The sequence below is a fragment of the Pocillopora verrucosa genome, chromosome 12 (genome assembly GCF_036669915.1).
Source record: "Pocillopora verrucosa isolate sample1 chromosome 12, ASM3666991v2, whole genome shotgun sequence".
Classification (NCBI taxonomy): domain Eukaryota; kingdom Metazoa; phylum Cnidaria; class Anthozoa; order Scleractinia; family Pocilloporidae; genus Pocillopora; species Pocillopora verrucosa.
Window position 1 is genome coordinate 9,049,672 of NC_089323.1, and position 19,079 is coordinate 9,068,750.

At 37.7% G+C, this 19,079-nt stretch overlaps 2 protein-coding genes across 2 annotated transcripts; both read left to right on the forward strand.

Moving 5' to 3' along the window:
* The first annotated feature begins 146 nt into the window (after positions 1-146).
* On the forward strand, positions 147-12,938 carry LOC131784441 (ATP-dependent RNA helicase DDX4-like). The gene is made up of 13 exons (XM_059101245.2): positions 147-284; positions 992-1,070; positions 3,535-3,623; positions 4,281-4,432; positions 4,701-5,345; positions 5,766-5,906; positions 8,095-8,408; positions 8,675-8,965; positions 9,925-10,237; positions 10,712-10,811; positions 11,290-11,560; positions 12,112-12,216; positions 12,327-12,938. Exons 1-13 carry the CDS (start codon positions 205-207, stop codon positions 12,483-12,485), a joined length of 2,739 nt encoding a protein of 912 aa, XP_058957228.1. The 5' UTR covers positions 147-204; the 3' UTR covers positions 12,486-12,938.
* A 2,997-nt stretch (positions 12,939-15,935) lies between these two features.
* On the forward strand, positions 15,936-19,026 carry LOC131784437 (DNA ligase 1-like). The gene is made up of 4 exons (XM_066158845.1): positions 15,936-16,242; positions 16,864-17,036; positions 17,335-17,579; positions 18,423-19,026. The coding sequence occupies exons 1-4, from the start codon at positions 15,936-15,938 to the stop codon at positions 19,024-19,026; spliced, it is 1,329 nt and encodes a 442-aa protein (XP_066014942.1).
* Positions 19,027-19,079: the final 53 nt, after the last annotated feature.

The window sequence follows — 19,079 nt, forward strand, 5'->3', positions numbered from 1 at the left end:
ACTTAATGTTAATTAATTAATGAAAATTAATATATTCCACAATTTTAGTAACTAAACTTACCACGCAGAAAGTGAATCAGATATTGCAAAACCGCTGTCTAACAAGCTTGATTGCTGTAGGCTCGGATTTATGTTTCAAGTCAACCGAGCGTATGAAGGTTTGTTGCACGTGCTTGCAGAGCATCTTTAAACGCTGAATTCAAAATGCAAGGATACTCTCAAGAAGCTTCGCCACAGCCATTAGCGATAGTTACAGATGAAACTGCAAGCTTTTACGAGAACAGGTAAACGTCCGTTATGATCATACCAGCTTTTTAAAGCAATTGATATATTGCAATTGTATTTTAATACCATTGCAATGTGCCTGGTACATGTAGATGTAAACATTCGCCTTTGTCAGTCAGAAATACGTATCGTCGTGATACAAGCTTAAAATGACCAGTTATATTCACTTGGAACGTTGAGTCCGTGGAAGGATTGCTTGTGATTGACAATTTAGAGGAACTGCTGGATACAAGTTGATTATGTTTCATAACTTCAACCGACTGCTTATGTACTTTGGGTCGTGGAAGTTGTCATTCACACCACGGTCTAGCCCCTGATTTTGTATTGATGTTGTAAAGGTTAAACTATTCCCTGAATAAAAAAGGAAATTTGTGCATGAAGTTAAGAGAGCACAACAAGAACTATCAATTTCAAGGTCTACTGATACGTGTATGCTACAAGGAACTCATCGTGACTCCGTCATAAGGATTCTTTAGTACCTGATTACACTTTCTATAGCTATGACAGTAAGAGACAATATGTGCAATAACACAGGATCCTTTCATGTGTGATAAATGACCTTTCCACATGAGAAACTACATTTGGTGAGTGTGACAGATATTTCTCAAGTTATATTTCCTATGATGACCATCTAGCTACACATAAGATTACCAATAAATTTCATTTCTGTTGCTTATGTTTATTACATGTTATTGCCTTTCTTAAGTCATTCAAACTTCTCAAGACCTTTGCGACGGGAGGAATACAAGGCCTGTGTTAAGAATGTTCCTATTGATATGTCTAAGGTGAGTTATCATGTGAATGATTGTCAGCAAGATGGCAGCACTCCCAAGTATGTATGTATGTTTCTATGTATGTATGTACGTATATATGAGCCTTCTGGTTTGTATCCTACCAGTGGTGAATTTATGTTAATGGGTTACACCCTAACATCAGCATGCATATTCTCCATACTGTTCTCTAAACATTTCTGTGGTGCTTACATGGAGAATTCATGTAACATTCAAGAGCCTATTAATAGTTGGTGATCATTTCCTTTGTTCTTGTGACCTTAATGTGTGATTCAGGAATGATACTGTAAGGAGAAATGAATGAGAGTTTTGCTTAGCTTGGAGTAAAAGGTTGAAGGCCCCTTTCCAGTGTTGCTTTAGCTGTTTACTAGGGGAAGATTTATTTGGCTATGCTAGGGAATAGTTAGCTGCAGGGCTCCAAGCTGAAATTTTTATAGTGACCAGAGATGAAATTTGAATTTCAGGAAAAATGGAAAATTTGTGCAATGTTTAAAGACAAACTGCTGACTGCACTGCTTCTGTTTTGAGTGAGCAGTATAACTGACATTTTTTTTGGAGATAGGCAACCCAAGAAAACGAGGCAAATTTTTTCTGAAGAAAATGATAGAGTATGAGGACATGAGTGATGGCTGACCAGAATATTTATCTGATTTTGATTTCAAACCTCACTCAATAAGCTCTATGTTATAAAAACTTGACAACTTATGTACATGACCGCCAAACCCACAGATTATCAAAATTTACAAATAGCTCATTAAGCAACTTTCATTGCAAATTTAGTTTCCAAATATTTTGAAGTAATTATGGACTGGGCTGTAATGTGATGGTTTTTGTTCCTATCACACTTACTTTAGACTGTTGTTATGGAATGTGAGTTTTAACCTTTAACTCCCAAGATCTGATTGTTACTTCTCTCCTCTAGCTGCTACAAATTTCCTTCTAAATTGGTTACATATATTTAGTAAACAGATGGTGGTGAGGGTACCTTAACCTAGCTATCTCTCCTTTTGTCAATGTTGAGTAGAGAGTTTTACAAGGAGAGTACATTGTAAGTAATTCCAGAGGAGGATTTATTAACCGAATGCAAATGTGGCAGTCTATTCAGTGGGCTAGGGGAAGTCAGCCTTTGCCTTTTCTTTTCAGAGTGCAGCCCTTGAAATTCTGTTATATTTTCCTATGCCTACAAGTGGGTCTGTTCCTGAATATCATCAATAGAGAAGAAAATCTTTTACATGAGAGAAGGTTCCAATGTTTGAGTTTCCCTGTTCGCCTCTGGGTAGAAAATAGCAATCACAAGGGGACTGAAGTTTGCTTGCATGATTTCAGGCAAGAAGAACTAACAAAATCTTTGAATGTATTAATTTATTTTTCCTGAAACGCTTCGCACCTAATGCTGACATAACTTTTTTTCACTGGCCTTCTAAATTATGCCACTCTCACAGCTATACTTAATATCCTGAGTTCAGGCGAAGATGGAGAAATGTGCCCTTGAAGTAAATATACCTTGAGAGATGTCTCAGAGGAGTTTGATAAGGCTGACTCTAAAGATGAGGACAACACAACAACTGCCAAGAGGAAATACCCCCCCCCCCCAAGGCTTAAACCACCCATTGCCTAATGTTGCCTGAGGAGAGATTATCCTGAACTCCATTCAGCTCATTTGAATGGCACAGCACAGTGTGAAAGTTAATATCAGCATCAGTTGTAAAGCATGCAAGGGAAAATAATTGGGAAGGTATTGCCTCACCACCATCATTTGGCTCAAAATTTTCACTTTTTTCATCAATAAGGACAGTGGTAATTGACTCAAAATTGACTTTTTATAGAACTTGCAGAAAATACAGACAATAAAGCAATGTTTTTCAAGAGCTGTGCTGTCAAAACAAAACCCAAAGACTGTCTAGCCTTGCTTTTGTGCAACTCAAACTGAGCTTACCGAGTAGTTGGTCATATTTGTATTTAGTCTATGGTGATAATTTTGTATACCATTTATGTATGGTTTTGGCTAATCAATCATATTGATCACAAGGTCTGGGTTACTATACTGCTAGTCTTCAAGGAAACAACATCTAATAGTTGCAATAAAATGAGGATCAAAATGCATCAATGACAGCATGCCACGGCACACCAGTGACAACAAAACAAGGTTTCATACATTGCGACATGTTAGCTTTCAACTTTGTTGTATTACTAAGACTAACAGTAAAGCAGTTGAAATGTCGGAATTAACATGATTGACTTGCCTGACTCTCACATTGTGAGGCAAATTATTAAACATTAATTTTATCTGTAACACTGCAATAACAAAATTTTCTATAACATCTTTTGGTTTTGTTTCATTGAGAGACTTTTTTTCTTTTAATATGTGAATGAGATATGCCATAAATTCTTTCAATGCTTTTCTGTCCTTGTTGTATAAATTAATTTGTGCATACTTTTTATTGCTACTTCCTGCAAGGAGAGTCTTGAAGCACTTTTCAGAGGCTGTGGGAATGTTGCATCGGTTCACATTTTGCCACCAAAACCTGGATGGAACAGCACCATAAGGTGAGTGTAGAACTAATTTTAATTGGAGTTTCTGAGTTTTTTTTTTTTGTTTTTGTTTTTTTTTTTCAGGCTTACCACTAAATCTGTTGAACTTACAGTAGAACCAGGAATAGTTGGAAATTAGCGATCATTTAAGCACTGGATGACTGTGAATATATGAAAATTATACATTTTAACTGTGTATTGATGAATTAAGATGCAAGTGATAATCTCCCTAATGAACACTACTTAAGCTGCAGTTGATGATCACTTTTATCTGTATTTAAGTACTGGACATCAGTCAACATAGAGTAAATAAAAAGATACATGTACTTGTATGTTGGAACAAGCAGTGGTGTAGATGTTTCTTCATCCACTGCTTCCTGGGTAAATTGGAATTTGTGGTGTCGCTTTTTGAGAGAGGAAGAAAACTTGGAGAACTGAGAGGTAAACCCTGGTACATGGTTTAGAACCAGCAATAAACTGCTGTAGTTGTTAAGAGACACAAGGACATACTGTACTTGTACACGTATTGAGCTAAAGTATATTTTGATAGTCAATGTGATTAGTGAGGTCCTGTTAGTTAATCTGGGTCCATATAAATATAATTTACTAATTAAAAAACATATATAAATTTTGTTAACCAGTCAATCATATAAGGATTGTTTCATCAAACAGTTTTGTAGCATTTTCATCAGAGGACGAGCTCAGTAAAGCACTAGATACCATGAATGGCACTTCTTTAGGAGATCACTGTCTTAAAGTAGAAGTAGCAGTTCCTCGAGACAGAATTACTAGGACATCAGGAAAAGATTTTCAACATCCTGGTGGTTAGTATCCAGCTAAAACAAGTGTGATATCATAATTATTCTTCAGGCTATAGGGACTTACATTGATATGGTTTTTTTTTCATATAAATTAAACAATATAATTTTATCTACAAAACTGCTTGGCTTATCTTTTAGTTTGCAGCTTGGGTGACCATTTGTAAAAAGATCATTGCATGGTTCCATAAGTCTTAACTCAAAGTTTTGAGGCTATTAGCACTCAATACCTTCATGAAACAAATTTCTTGCAATGATGTGTCATTATTTACAGGTTATCAGAACAAGCAACTATTTTTTCAAAGGAGTAAATCAGAACAACAACCTGGCAGAGGTCAATTTGAGCAGCTTGGAGGAAGGGGACCATATCAGCAGCCTGGAGGAAGAGGACTTTATCAGCATACTGGAGGAAGAGGGAAATATGAGCAGCCTGCTGGAAGAGGACAATTTAAGCAGCCTGGAGGAAGAGGACAATTTGAGCAGACTGGAGAAATGGTCCCACATCAGCAGCCTGGAGGATGGGACCCATATCAGCAGCCTGTGGGTAGGGGACAGAATGGGCAGGCTGGAGGATGGCAACCATATCAGCAGCCTGAAGGATGGGGACCATATGAGCAGGCTGGAGGAAGAGGACCCTATGAGCAGCCTAGAGGAATGGGAACATATGACCAGCCAGGAGGAAGAGGCCAATACATGCACCCTGGAGGAAGGGGGTCATATCATGGACACCAGTCAGCTGTAATGATGAGACCATATCAAAACACTGGTGTCAGAGTTGAGCAAGCAATTTTCAATCCAAGAGGACCTGGCCGAGGAGTGGGAATGATGCAATCATTTGGTCCTAGCAGCGAAGTTGTGCCGGGTGGTGCTAGCAGCATCCTGAATGGAGCAACAAATTCTTACCCACATGAAGCTGAAGGTAACACTCAATAACTGCCCTATACAGTTAGTTGTCACAAGATTTATGTAACCTACTAGAGAGGAAAAGCTTATTGAAAATCAGTTTTTTAACCTTACTTTAAAGGAGACATAAATGGATTGTGAGTTTGTACTCCCTTTAAAATAAGAATTGGTTTGATAAAGGTAGAATGTACATATATTGTTTTCTTGTGCCATACTTAAGTCTAACTACCTTCAGGGAAGTAACAATATTCATGATACATGTCAGTACACAGGTGTTTTTTTCATGACCATGTCCCTTTTTTCACAAATCCAGGTTGACTTGAAAACACTTGCAAAGTTAGCAAGAGTACAAGGGACTTTTTGCCCTTATCCTTTTTTATTTTTCCTTTTTGCCCATGGTATTTTTGTAGTAATAATTTGATTAATTCACTTGTAGCTTTGCAGAAAAATGGAGCACAATATCTGTGGGATGAGACTGGAGGTTCAGACATACAACAATTGACTGGACGGTTACCTCGACATAGTGAGACAGAAGATAATACGACCAACCCAACACCACATGCAACAGTGCAAAATGGTAATGACTTAATCTTCTATTCTTAATCCCCCTTCCCCTGCAGTATTTGAACTTTTGAAGAATTGGTTCAATCAAATTCCCACCCCCAGACCCCTAGGGTCAAAACTGTGTTCAATGCCCACCCCAGATATAGATTAATGTTCCATAAAAAGTTTAAAATAAACTTTGAGAGTGAAAGGTACCTTCCAGTTGAGTTATTTCTTTCCATGTAATTTGTTTCTTTTTGTTGGTCACAACATTTGTTAATTGGGATTGGATTAAGTCATGATTTTTTTTTTTTCACACTTTTGGTAATGACCTCAATTTATTAAACTGAAAAATTCTGCCTCCTTTTTCTCTCTTTTGTTTGCCTTTTTTTTTTTGGCAAATAGCCACCCAGCTTTTAATAACCAGTTTGACTGGTTTAATCTCAGCTTAACCAAGGAAATTGTTAATCAAGGGATAAATCTGCTTTCATGAACCTTATTTATTTCTTATATTAGTTATCGTAGGGATAAGAAATTTAGTCCTCTATTAATCTCTAATTGGGGGTAATTTGATCAGTTTTTGAGCAACTGGGGCCAGGTCTTATGGTTTTACTGAGTGGTTCAGTTTATCCTAGTTGTTAAGATTAACCCAACTTATCTTTCATTTTCAAATCAGATAATCTATTGAACTACAGGTTGTTAAGAAACTTCACCAGTTGTTTTCAACAGCCAGGTCTGATTCATATTGAGCCATTTCAGACGACATTATGTCATTGCTGCTGATTATACAATTATAAAATCATCATGTCTTAAATTTTGCAACTAACTAAGTCTACTTAAGTCTACTGTAATTCTACAAATTGATGAAGGAAACAACTCACCTGGGACAAAAACCCACTGACAGAGGGTAGGTGGGAAAGCCAATGTCAAACAGTCCCCCTTTGCTTTTATCAATGACTTAAATCTATTAAAAGAATGTAAACTCATTTAAGAATGTAAACTTATTTGTAAACTCTAAACAGCATCATCACATCTTTGATACTTGGCAAATAATTTTTTCTGCCATGGACTTTTGTTTCATTCCACATGTTGTAAATTTCTGCTCTAAGATGCCATTTTGTTTGAACAATTCCATTTGAATGATCTTGACCTTACTTTTTCAATTTTGAGCATCAGGAGGATGTTAAGGAAAGTTGTGCTACTTTTCCTTCAACAATTTCTGTTAATTCTTGAGTTAAAGATTTGGCTGTCTTAGATTTATGCTGGTTGAATTTACACACAGGGTTATGATGATCAGGAGCTAGATTTTAAACCCTGTCTTGATTTTTAATGTGCACATTTAATCAATTGCATAATAACACAAACAAAGTTAATGTAGTCGCAGGTAGTCAAACCTGTCACCAGTTTGGTGAGGTTGGTCACTTCACCCAATATTGAACTTATGATATTTCTTAAGTTCAAAATGTTCCAAACTGGTCTTATTTCGATATTTACGTTTAATAACCATTATCATCATCATAAAAAAAGATAGAAAAAAAGGAAAAGAGACAAGACCTCACTATGGTGCTGTTTTATGGAGTGTTTGCATGCTAAATTTCCAATATCCTATTTATTATTATTGTTCACTTAATAAAGTGCCTTTTAACATTAAAATGATCAAAAGTGCTGTTCGCTTCCTAGAGTTCTTGATTGTTTGTGAAGTCTTTGTTTTGTTTTATTCCATGAAAATTAACTCATTGAAAAAGGGATTAACAAAAGATTAACAAAGCTCTAGATGGCATTTCAAAAACAATTTATTTCATTGGTCACTTTTTATGGTTGTTTTTACTGTTAATTATTTAAGGAAGATACCATTTTTGTGGTTCAAATTAAAGTGTTTTGTTTTCCTAACTTCAGGAATATTATTCCATTACTTTGTCAGATTCTGCCTTTGGAAGCAAGAGTAATAAAAATCATACAGTACTCTATGGAGTTTCAGGCAACTAAATTTTTCTTGCATTTTCCTAATGTTCTGATCAGAAGCATGGAATAATAAGTAGGCAAACATCAAAATTTAACAATGGTATTGAAGCCAATACTTGTAGAGTGTAGCCTTGGTACTCATCCTTCTGCTGGGTGCTACTTACAGTACTACTGAATGCTCTCATTCCAATGTTCTCAAGGCACTCTTATTAGATGCATCTCGTTAACATACATGTACACTTCACTCTTGTTATGTTCAGGATCTGGGAACAGAATGCCTCCAGTTACATATATTCCACCAGAGCTTCCAAGTGACATCAATGAACTTTTCCAGGATGCACCACACAGTGGATTGAACTTTGATAAGTATGATGACATTCCTGTGAAAGTTACTGGCAAAGGTTCTGTTTCACCTATTTCATCTTTTGAGGAAGCTGGGATTTTAGAACAATGTTTAAAAAACATCAAGAGGGCACAATTCACCAAACCAACACCTATTCAGAAGTATGCTATTCCTATAGCTCTTGAAGGCCGAGATCTCATGGCCTGTGCTCAAACAGGCTCAGGAAAAACAGTAAGTGTGAAAATAATGTCCTAGTGTACAATTAATTTAATGGAGTGATGTGAGGAAAGACTAAAGACTTTACTTACAGTGTACTGTAGATCGAAATATTTGTTTTTGTTAATTTAATCAAGTTTCAATGTCAGTTGTTCTTTAAGAGACTGCACTGTTTATAGAGTTTTGATTGATAGTCCATATATAGTAGCAACTTTGACTCTTACCTACTATGGACTGTACACATTTTCCGTACATCTTTGTGTTGTTTCATTTCATCATAGGTAGCATTTGTGGTACCGGTGTTGACTGCAATGATTAAACAAGATAATCTTAGTGGTGGCTCTTTAACTGGTGAAACTCCTGCTCCATCAGCACTTTGTATTGCACCAACTCGTGAGCTTGCTGTTCAGATCTTTAAGGAAGTGTGTAAGTTTGCTGATGGAACTGTTGTGTGTCCAGCTGTTTGTTATGGTGGAGTAAATGTTCATCACCAATTGACTAAGATAAGAAAAGGATGCCACTTCTTGATTGCTACTCCTGGAAGGCTAGAGGACTTTGTTTCCCAAAGACAGGTATGGTCTTGTATCACTTGATACGTGAATCTCATATGAAGGTTTATTCAAAATAACAGTCATCCATTTGGAACATTTTTCTGGTTTGACCATTTTCACTAATTAAACCTTTCCTCTACCAGGTACTTTAACCAGTAGGACCATTTTAAATGGTGGGTCATTTTAACCGGCTGGACCATTTTCTCTAGTTACACCATTTTAAGCGCCTAGTCCATTTTAACCAGTTTGACCACTTTTACTGGTATAACCATTTTATCACGCATGACCAATTCTACTTAGTTGGATAATTTTAACCAATCACATTATTTAAACTAGTCTGGCTATTTTCTGTAATTAGACCATTTCTTTAAGTTGAGCCATTTTATGAAGTTAGTCCGTTGACACAGGTTGGATTATTATAACCAGTTGGACTATTTTCTGTAGTAAGACCATTAATAATAGTTGGACCATTTTTATGTTGTTCCACCATTTTACCTGGTTGGGTTTTTATCTAGTAGGATTATTTTAAGCGTTTGGATGGTTGGATCCAGTTGAACAAGTTGTTTTGCCAGAATGAAATGTTACCATTACAGCTCTTACCGCGCGTTTTCTTGAACGTGAGAGATAACTTACAGTGCCTAGCAGTGATATAGCTCAGAGGAACCCAGAAAAATTACAGCATTTGTCAACAATTTGGCCAAAATATTGTAAAAGAGCCAAGGCTTACGATTGTTATTTTATCATTCAAAGTTCTTCAGTGTCCTGCAAACCATTTCAAGGACACTTCAGATCTTTAACGCACATGGTTTATTTTCCTTTGAATGAAAGACGAGCGAAATGCTAGTGAAGTGGAAAACGTGTGGTATTTTGTAATTTTTCCCCTATATTAGTATTTTTATTGCTGTTAGGTAATTCTCTTTTCAAGTATAACCGTTTACGATCACGCCCACCGTTATTTTGGGGCTTGTTTCTTTTTTCAGATAAGTCTGGAAAAAGTTCATTACCTAATTTTGGATGAAGCAGACCGTATGTTAGATATGGGATTTGAACAAACAGTTCGTAAGCTTGTGGAGAATTGTGGAATGCCTGGTAAAGTTCACAGGCAAACACTCATGTTCAGTGCAACTTTCCCAGATGATATTCAGCGTCTAGCAGCAGACTTTTTGAGGGAAGATTATCTTTTTGTTATTGTGGGTCGTATTGGAGGATCAAATTTGGACATCAGTCAGACAGTTATTTCTGTACCAGGAGACGAAAAACAAGAGAAACTGTTTAATATTCTGCTTAACTCAGGTGACTAGTATTTTCTCGTCCTTCCTTCGTTTTTTTTCTCCATACTGAGGTGATTATTGGGTGTATTTGTCAGACCTTTTTTAAAGTTTATTATTAAGTTTTAAGTGTGTGAATAACTTGATTTGTCCAGTTGTGGCATTTACAACCAACCGGCTTTGTGACTTCAGCCTAATTAGCACTTTTACAGTGTACCTTGACCCTTTTGTTTGGCGAGTGAATAAAAGGGTTGACCAGCTGTTTTTGACGAATAACTCAAAAAAGACAACGAAAAGTTGAGTCAGGACTTATAGGATTGGTAAAATTTGTGACTATTATACATATAGGATTATGCTTTTTCGTCCTAGTAGGTTCGATCACACAATCTTAACCTTCATAGTTTGGGAAAATAGGTAAGCTTAAAATTGGAGTCTGTAACTTGAGCAGATTTTCTGTCTTTCAATAGTTAAACAGCAGCAAATTGTTATTTTTTGACAGGAACAGATCGCACCTTGATATTTGTAGAGCTTAAACGTGTAGCAGATTTCTTGGCTTGTCTCCTCTCTCAAAATAACTTTCCAACCACAAGTATCAGTGGGTAGGTGTCTGCAATGCGGGTAACTGTACTTTGATAGTTATTATCACATTTGCAATAAAGGCTGTGTCACAAAGGCGGTAAGTCGCAGCGACAGGTCTTCGGGTACGTCATAACTATTGAAGCCAAAATATTTCATCGTATCCGAGCCATAACCATCCAAACCAGTAACAGTGAAGTATGTTGTTTCTTTGACATTCCTCGTTTGACGTGTCGTGACAACTTATCCACCAAAGTATCCTGGCCTTGAAAACCCGGCAAAATGTCAAAGTAAGGATTACGTCGTAGCTTACATAAATGCTGTAATTGTGTAGGTGCTAGTGAATACAGGGTGATTTCGTACTGATTCTACGTCATATTTCTACAAAGTAGTTGAATGAAAAACAGCGGGCTCTGTAGGTGGTTTTCTCTAGGGTTGAGTAGTGAAGTTTAAATCGTCAACTTGTGCTATAGTTGATTGGACGGTTACTGAATTTTCTAGGGACAGGACACAGCAAGAGCGTGAAGCAGCCTTGCAGGACTTCAGAAGCGGTCGAGCTCCTGTACTTGTGGCGACATCAGTGGCAGCACGAGGTCTAGATATACCTGATGTAAAGCATGTTATCAACTTTGATCTTCCTCAGGACATAGAAGAATATGTCCATAGAATTGGTCGGACTGGTCGGATTGGTAACAAAGGAAGAGCTACCTCCTTTTTCCAGCCAGGGAAAGATGAAAGGCTTGCCCGCAGTCTGGTTAAAGTTTTATCTGAGGTAGTTTCTTGATATTTTCTGCTCTTTTTAACCCACTTATTTAGAGCATTCAAGTGATATGAAGAAAGTTCTATAATTCATCATGTGCTTAAGACTCATCACACATAAAATTTTCAGTTTTTGGTTATCCAGACATGAAAACGATCCACTTTGAATTACTACTAGAGAAAAATGGAAGAAAAAGTGAAAACATCCTTGTTATTATTGTTACTTCATCACCGTCATCATCATCGTCATCCTCATTTTGTTGAATTTGAATTGAAAGTTTGAAAGTTCAATTTTTCCTATTTAAGCATAAGCAGGGTTTTTTCCTCGTAATATTGGTTTCTCGAACCCGTGTTTCTCGGCAATAGTCTACGGCATGTTTAATTGTTTAATTGTTTGTTTACGCCTAGAAAGCTGACAATAGTGTTTCACGCCTTTAAATTCTTCTTCAGATACATCACTGACGCTTTGTGCCTTTGTTTGTAATAAGCCTGCACATGATGCTTGTATCTCATACAATCTAGTTTAAGTACATGTCACTGATGATCGGTGGCTCGGTTTCATAGGCATATCAAGAAGTTCCAGATTGGCTTGAGCACGTTGCAGAAGAAGCTATTGGTTCGTCATATGGCCCTGCAGGTGGAAGATTTGCCTCCAAAGACAGAAGAGAGGTACAGTTATTTGGCTTATTAACTCGCTCTCCTCGTCAATATAATCATACTGTGCGTCTCAAATAAAATGTTTTATTTCTCTTTCGTCTATTTTCTGTTACGCATTTCAGAGGGAACAACTTAAAGGCAGTGGTTCCCGAGATGTGATAGGGGAAGTCAACAGGCGCATGGAACAACTCGATGTTCAGTCACAAAACAAACATCCTCGTGGGGAAGTGAACAATTCAACAGATCTGTCAGGTTACCCGGATGAGGAAGAATGGGACTAAGTCGAATTTTTTTTAGCGACCGGAATCCAGATGGATATTTACTGTTTGTTGCCGTGCATTAAGAAAAAAAGACAACCTAATGTTTGTTTCTGTTTTTTGAAGTATTCGTTGAAGATGTAATGAGTTTGTTGGGTTTTTTTTCTTCTTCAATGCCGGGGAACTGGACACGCTTGGTCGACCGAATCTGATTAACTTCAAGGGGCACCACGTCCATACTACCCCTCGTGTAATCTCACGAACAAGGTCGTCGTGTAATCAGACGTTGTTTGATTGATTATCGTGTACAAGCTGTTGTCCCGTAGAAAATGCATTCCTGGCATTCTTGTAATCTGTTTTTCATTGCGAGGTTGTATCGTGCCTGACGTTTCTATGGTTACCTTTTCTTACGATTATTATTGTTATTGTTGCGTTTTCTATTGATGTAAATTCACAAATGAATCATTGCAGTTTAAATTGTGTAAGTTATCTGATTTTTTACTTCATGATGCATGTCTGGTATTATTATTATTGTTATTACTATTATTACAACCATTGTTATTATTATTAATACGATTATTATTATTATTATTATTAATATTTTGAAAGTGTGTCCTTATGGTATTCACAGGGTGAGTGAGATCTTAATGCAATTCATTGTTTAGGTATATACTAGAGGGATAGACTTGTCTTACCTCACTGCCATGGTAGCGTTATTCCTCCTCTCAGTACTACTTGAAAAAACTCAATCTCCGTCAAATGAATTCCATGAATGAATTGAGAAACGAGTGACGCCAGATATAATAAAGTTCACAAGACAACCAGTCAAGGGAGCGTGGGCGGAGTTGATATGCCATATGCGGAGTTGATATGGTTGGAAGCTTGGCATATCAACTTCGCCCACGCTCCTCTAAATTGTGATGATGTCTATTTACACCTCGGCAGCCATTGCCGTCGAGTTTCATAAAATCTGTTTAATCCTGGGATGTTGCTAACCCCGCGAAATTCCGAGATTTAACTCTTTCTCAAGGGTATTGTTGTTTTGGAGTGAATATCTTAACGATATGTCGATTCTTCGTCTTTACGTCTCCAAACCTACGCTTCGTGGTGCAAGCTCGAAAGACCTCGAGAGCCTGAAAGTGAATTTTAGATGCCTGAATTATAGGTAGAAGAAATTCCGTATTGAAGGTACTTTACTTTACAAATTTTATTAATTCAAGGATGTGTTGGCCAGTTAAAGGAGTCTTCAAAGCCGCTCGCGGCGAGCTACGACAAAACGCCGACATCCAGTCTGCTGACCTCTTGAGGTGATTCCTCAGTATTGCGCTGCGCATCCGATACTGCGCACTAAACAGGAATTGTTTTTCAATCAATGGACGAGGTGAACAGGTACCCTGGTCTTTTGTTCTTGAACGAGTATGGCGACCTATATTTTTTATGGCATAATTTTGGTGTAAAAATTATCCCCTTTAGATTTAAATAAATTTAAGAGAGAAAATTTAAGGAGAAATTTTAAAAAAATCATGTCATGGAAGAAAAGATAAAGCTGGAAGCGTGCACAAAGCTCGTTGCTCTAAGGCGCAAATTATGGTATGGACTCTAGAAACGTTTTGAGTTGATGTCATTTAAACGCGTTACTTTTTCATAATTTATATATTGCATTGTTCTATTCGCCCGACTAATTAAGTACTTTTAAAGTACTTATCAAGTATTTTTTTCAAGTTTTACTTAAAATAAAAACCCTTGCTATCAGCTACCGCAAAATGGATTGGCCCATCATATTTCTCAAACAACACGGTGACCTATTTTTTCCATTTTAGTTTTCGAGACAGACATTGCTAAGCAACAATTAAGGAAAATTAAAATTGTTCTTCCTGAGGAATCACCGCAATGACTCCCCTTTCCCATCCCCTCGAAGACTCACAAGATATTAATAACATAAACACATAACCTTGATACCTTACCTTGGCCCCAGACTTTTTACCAAAGATCAAAACGGTAGACGCCTGTTGAACAAATGCGTAACCTGGGCACTACTAAGTTACCAAACAACTTCCGGAATTTGCATTAATGTTTGTTTAAATGTGCTACACAATCGCCAGGAAAGCATTATGTTCAAATTCCGTGGAAGATGATGACAAAGTTGTTACTGTATCAGTGCATTTGCCACTCGTATATCAGAAAAGAGCAGTAATACAACTACTACTACTATTTTGATCGTTCGAATCTCGTGCCTTTTTTCTCTGATTGGCTGAGAGCTTCCCCACAAAAACTCGTTCCCAGACTCCTTTCTCCTCTTTCCTCATGAAGATACTTTGTTTGTTTGTTTGTTTGTCTTTTTTTACGCATAAATGTTTGCATCTTGCAATCGTGATGTAAAACAGATTCTGAAGTGTTAGATTAAGTCGGTCCGAAATTTAGTTTTAGTGATTTAAGTGATTCTTCTAATACGAAAGTTAAATATATGGAAGTGTACGTTAGGCCAATAACTTACGCTGAGGATAATATGGATTGAGAGTTGGCGAGGATGAATCGGAAATTGTAAAGCGTTTTCCATTGGGGTCCTCCTTGCGAAGTTATGTGGACTTTCGATATCACTTTACATGATCAAACAGAAATGCTGGATTACGTCGCCAAAATATGCTTCTACACGGCGTATTCGCTGGGAGCTTTACTTTTAGGTATGCGACCATAGATGAACATCGATCCTATCAACTGCCATTCCTTCCTTTCAAGTAACCCGACAACGATGGAACTCTACATAGGGCGTGGAGTCTATAAGAAGCCTTCGTTTATTTACTGGAACGCCAAAATGGTATCGTACTTCGGATGAATGAATTGGGAAGACTTTGTCCAGCTACTTTAATGGATCTAACGGAGTGAGGATGCGATGAACATTCTGCAAAGGGACAATTAGATTACGGGGCCAGCAGAAATGAGTTTTGTTTGATCCAAAAGGTGACTGAGCCTTGTCTAGTTGTTTACTTGGTTCAATTTTTACGGCTTCGTTGTTACTGCCTTTCAGCGCAGCCAGTGTTTAGGAAAGTAGCTTTACTCTTATCCGCACGTCGTTCTAATTTTCGCTCCATATTTTTCTGTTGGCATCTTTCTGAAGGGAGACAGCTCCAAGAAATTCCTATTTATAAAGTTAGGGCATTAATTAATTATATGATTTTTCTCAGAGTCCTCCAAAGCTTCCCGTGCGCGAGCGATCGAAGGTTTCCTCGGGCTGTATGACGGAAAACTCGTCAGAAATGGTTTCCATGGATTTCCTCTCAAAACAAAATCATTTGCTTCAGCTATCGGTGCGGTCAGTATCGAGATTCGGAGCTTTGGGAATTTTGGACCGTTTCACAATCTGATTTGTCAAAAACGTGCAAAAACCAAACCAAAAAAAATCAAATACTCTAAGAACCGAAACACAAAACAAAACAAAACAAACTTCATTTGAGAGAAAACCGCGGGTGAAACGCGATGGCCTCGTGGCTTCACCCTCAAGAGAAAAGCGACCAAAATCGTCTTCCACCACTGCAACAGAAATCAAGAATACCAGTCAGAGTGCCTCAACTGAGTAGCGACAGTGATAGGGGTTCTTCATCAGTGGACGACGCCGATAAAAAAGTGAATCTGCAAAAGGATTCAGGCAGCAAAGTTCAAAACAGGCGATCGTCGCGGATTCCGATTACAACCGATGAGAGAAGGAGTAAAGTTCATACTAAAGTTAATCTACCAAAGACTGTCAAAACAGCTCGTAAAGGAAAACCCACTGGAAAAGCTTCAGGTATGTTTTTCAGCAGTCAGCCACATTTTTTTTTCATCCAAGTACTACTCGAAGATTGAGAAGATCTTAAAGAACAGTTATAAGTGAACGGCTGGAACTGTTGCTAAATCGATGTAAATCGTAGGTGAAAAATTAACAGTTAAGTTAAGTTGTGCTAAATTTTGGCAGAACCACGTAAAACAGAGCGAAAAAAAGGCATTATTACAATATTCTTTCTAGTAACTTTAAATTTATTCATTCTAGAAAAGAGTATTACTTCTGATCACTATTTATCATCTTATTTCGATTCATCTATCTATCTATTTAGCGTTTTATTTTCATGTATATCCTTTTATTTCTATTGGTTTATTTATTCCCACTGCGGTCTCCTCAATCAATCTTCTCCAAGTCTTAGAGATTTTGTTCTGAAAAATAAAAAAGCCGGAGAGAGGCCGCTTTAGGCTGTTACCTTAATTAACCGTCTCTTTGATTTCAAGCCACTTATTAAATTGATGCTCGTTTCCACGAAGAAGGGGCAGATTCCTGCAGTTACAGCTTCACGACATCCTCTAAGCGAACAATGTATGTTAGTGCTTAATACCTCTTAGGGGGAAATTAATTTCAAACTCGATTTGATCACAGACATGAACCTACGAGAAACTCAAGAGAAAAAACAAAAGGAGAAAGCAAACGCCATTCCTTCAACCGACTCAGCTAAATATGTCAGTTACTACTGGCATGCTAAAGAGACGCCGCCAAACGTTAGGCGACGAGTACCGCGACAGCTTACGCCCATCAAGACCGAGTCGAAACAGGTGAATCTCAATAAGATCGATTAATTGAAACGAGATTGCGAGAAAAATGTTTTATGAGCAAATATCATGAGTAAAGTCTCTCATGATGATAACTGTCTCATCTGGAGGACCTAGAACTTAAAATCGTGATTGTCTACTGTTTCCCATTTTTATGTGAATCCGAAAGATTAGGTTTCTGAGAAGAAAAGTGCTGAGGCGTAAGCAGTATCGAGCATCCTAATTACCGGTTGTCACTGTCCTGTTAATATTCAGAAATTCAACAGCTGCAACAAAAACAAAGCTTTTTTTGAATTAGCAGGTCTGCAACGATGAGAAAGAACCACGAGAAGAAAGCTCGGCTAGCGAGGTATCCTCTGCAGCCAGAGAAGAAGTCACGCCAGATTTTGAATGTAATGTTGTACCTGTGTATGAGGAGGAGCTCCGTATAAGGACCGAAGCAGATTTCAGTGGCAGTGAGTTTGGCGACGACTTTAAACGTCTCTCGATATCTAGCGACGAGAAAGCAATGCCTCATGTCCCCCCGTGGCTGAGAGAGGACTACAAGTTAGTAGTCAGTCGTAACCTTTGCTTTCAGTGAACTCCTTTTTGTGAATTTCACTTCTGAGACAATTTAAGGACAGTCTATGCTTTCTAGTATTCAAAACTTTCTCCATTCAGTGACACATCGAGTAAATTATATCTGATGCGTGTTAAAGTTTGTCCAAAAACATTTGTTATAACAAACTCAGGGCCAGCGGTTTACCTGCTTCAGTCCCCGGGCCCGTATGTATATATTTAAATTTTCGCGCGAAAAAGAACACTATGTTATTCAGTCTGTCGTCCTTTCATCGTTTCTTTATGGCATTTCGTGTACTCTCTTTATCCAAACCATCAGGTACGTTTTGCGTTTTCTTTGCCGTTGATGTTTCGCTTTGTAATCGTAGTTATTGTTGTCGGTTGTTGGTTGTGGTGTAATTTAAGTTAATCATGTTTCAGAAACCACTAGTTCCAAATAAATTGTATGGTACGAGTAACTGTCTGGAAATTTACCAGTGCGTTCGCTACAACCTTCCTGGTGACAGGCGTCATTAAATTTCTTCATTCCTTGTAAATAACGCGAATAATGGATTATCCGAAGTTTCTATCACTTAGGATACCAAAAATCGGTACATGTAGTTATCTTGCGTTATCTAGCGTTATCTTGTTTCAGTCAACAAAACGGTCCCAGAGTTTTCTATTCGTAAGGACGTTTCTCAGTTTTGGATTACTAGCAGTGGTAATTTTCGAAGTTCCCGATTATTTGAAGATGTGTATAGAATTAAGTGCCGAGAAAGTTTCCCAGTAGGGGTTAAGCACTAGCGACTTTTATGTGCATGTCGTTGATCAATATGAATTGATTTTATGCAGGGAGAAAGAAAAAACAAGTGATCACATAAACTTCGTTAAAAGCGATGCTACCGTCACGAGCTCGGCACAAAATATCCAACTAAAAACAGAAAAAAAAATGGACGAAAATGATATTAGTGAGGAAGAGTTGGACTGTAGCTCTTTCACTGAGTCCCGCGGATACAAAAGGAAAATGGCTGAGCTGGACGAAAAATCCAGACGGCTCAAGGCACAGTTTGCGGAGGAAAACAGACAGACTATTGAATCTATGAACGAGATCGTAGAGGAGATCAAACAGAGCCAGGAAAGAGAAGATGGCATCACAAATGAGATTGAGGAGATGAGAAGGAGACAGAATGAAATAAAGGACGACCTTAAAAGCCTTGATGAGATAGCCCAGAGACGAGAGCTCGAGGACAAAAAATGGAAAGAAAATATGGACAAGAAGAAAAAGAAAGTCGCACGCAAACTGGAAAAGATAAGAGCCGAACGACGTAAATACCAAGAAGAGAAAGGTGATGAAAACGAATCAACAGAGGAACACGATCAATCGGATGAGAATCAAATGAAAGTCCAAAGGGTGAGAGCTGCAAACGTGTTACCAAGGCAAACGAAACCGTTGTAAACGAAGACATTGGTGACAAATTGTTCTATGAGCCTCAAGGGATCATAGAGTAC

Excerpts from the sequence above, each read along its gene's own strand:
- LOC131784437 (XM_066158845.1), top strand. The coding sequence starts at position 15,936 with ATGGCCTCGTGGCTTCACCCTCAAGAGAAAAGCGACCAAAATCGTCTT. Across the intron at positions 16,243-16,863 it reads ACCCACTGGAAAAGCTTCAG|ACATGAACCTACGAGAAACT; the intron begins GTATGTTTTTCA and ends ATTTGATCACAG. Across the intron at positions 17,580-18,422 it reads TGGCTGAGAGAGGACTACAA|GGAGAAAGAAAAAACAAGTG; the intron begins GTTAGTAGTCAG and ends GATTTTATGCAG.
- LOC131784441 (XM_059101245.2), top strand. The coding sequence starts at position 205 with ATGCAAGGATACTCTCAAGAAGCTTCGCCACAGCCATTAGCGATAGTT. Across the intron at positions 285-991 it reads GCAAGCTTTTACGAGAACAG|TCATTCAAACTTCTCAAGAC; the intron begins GTAAACGTCCGT and ends GCCTTTCTTAAG. Across the intron at positions 10,238-10,711 it reads TAATATTCTGCTTAACTCAG|GAACAGATCGCACCTTGATA; the intron begins GTGACTAGTATT and ends ATTTTTTGACAG.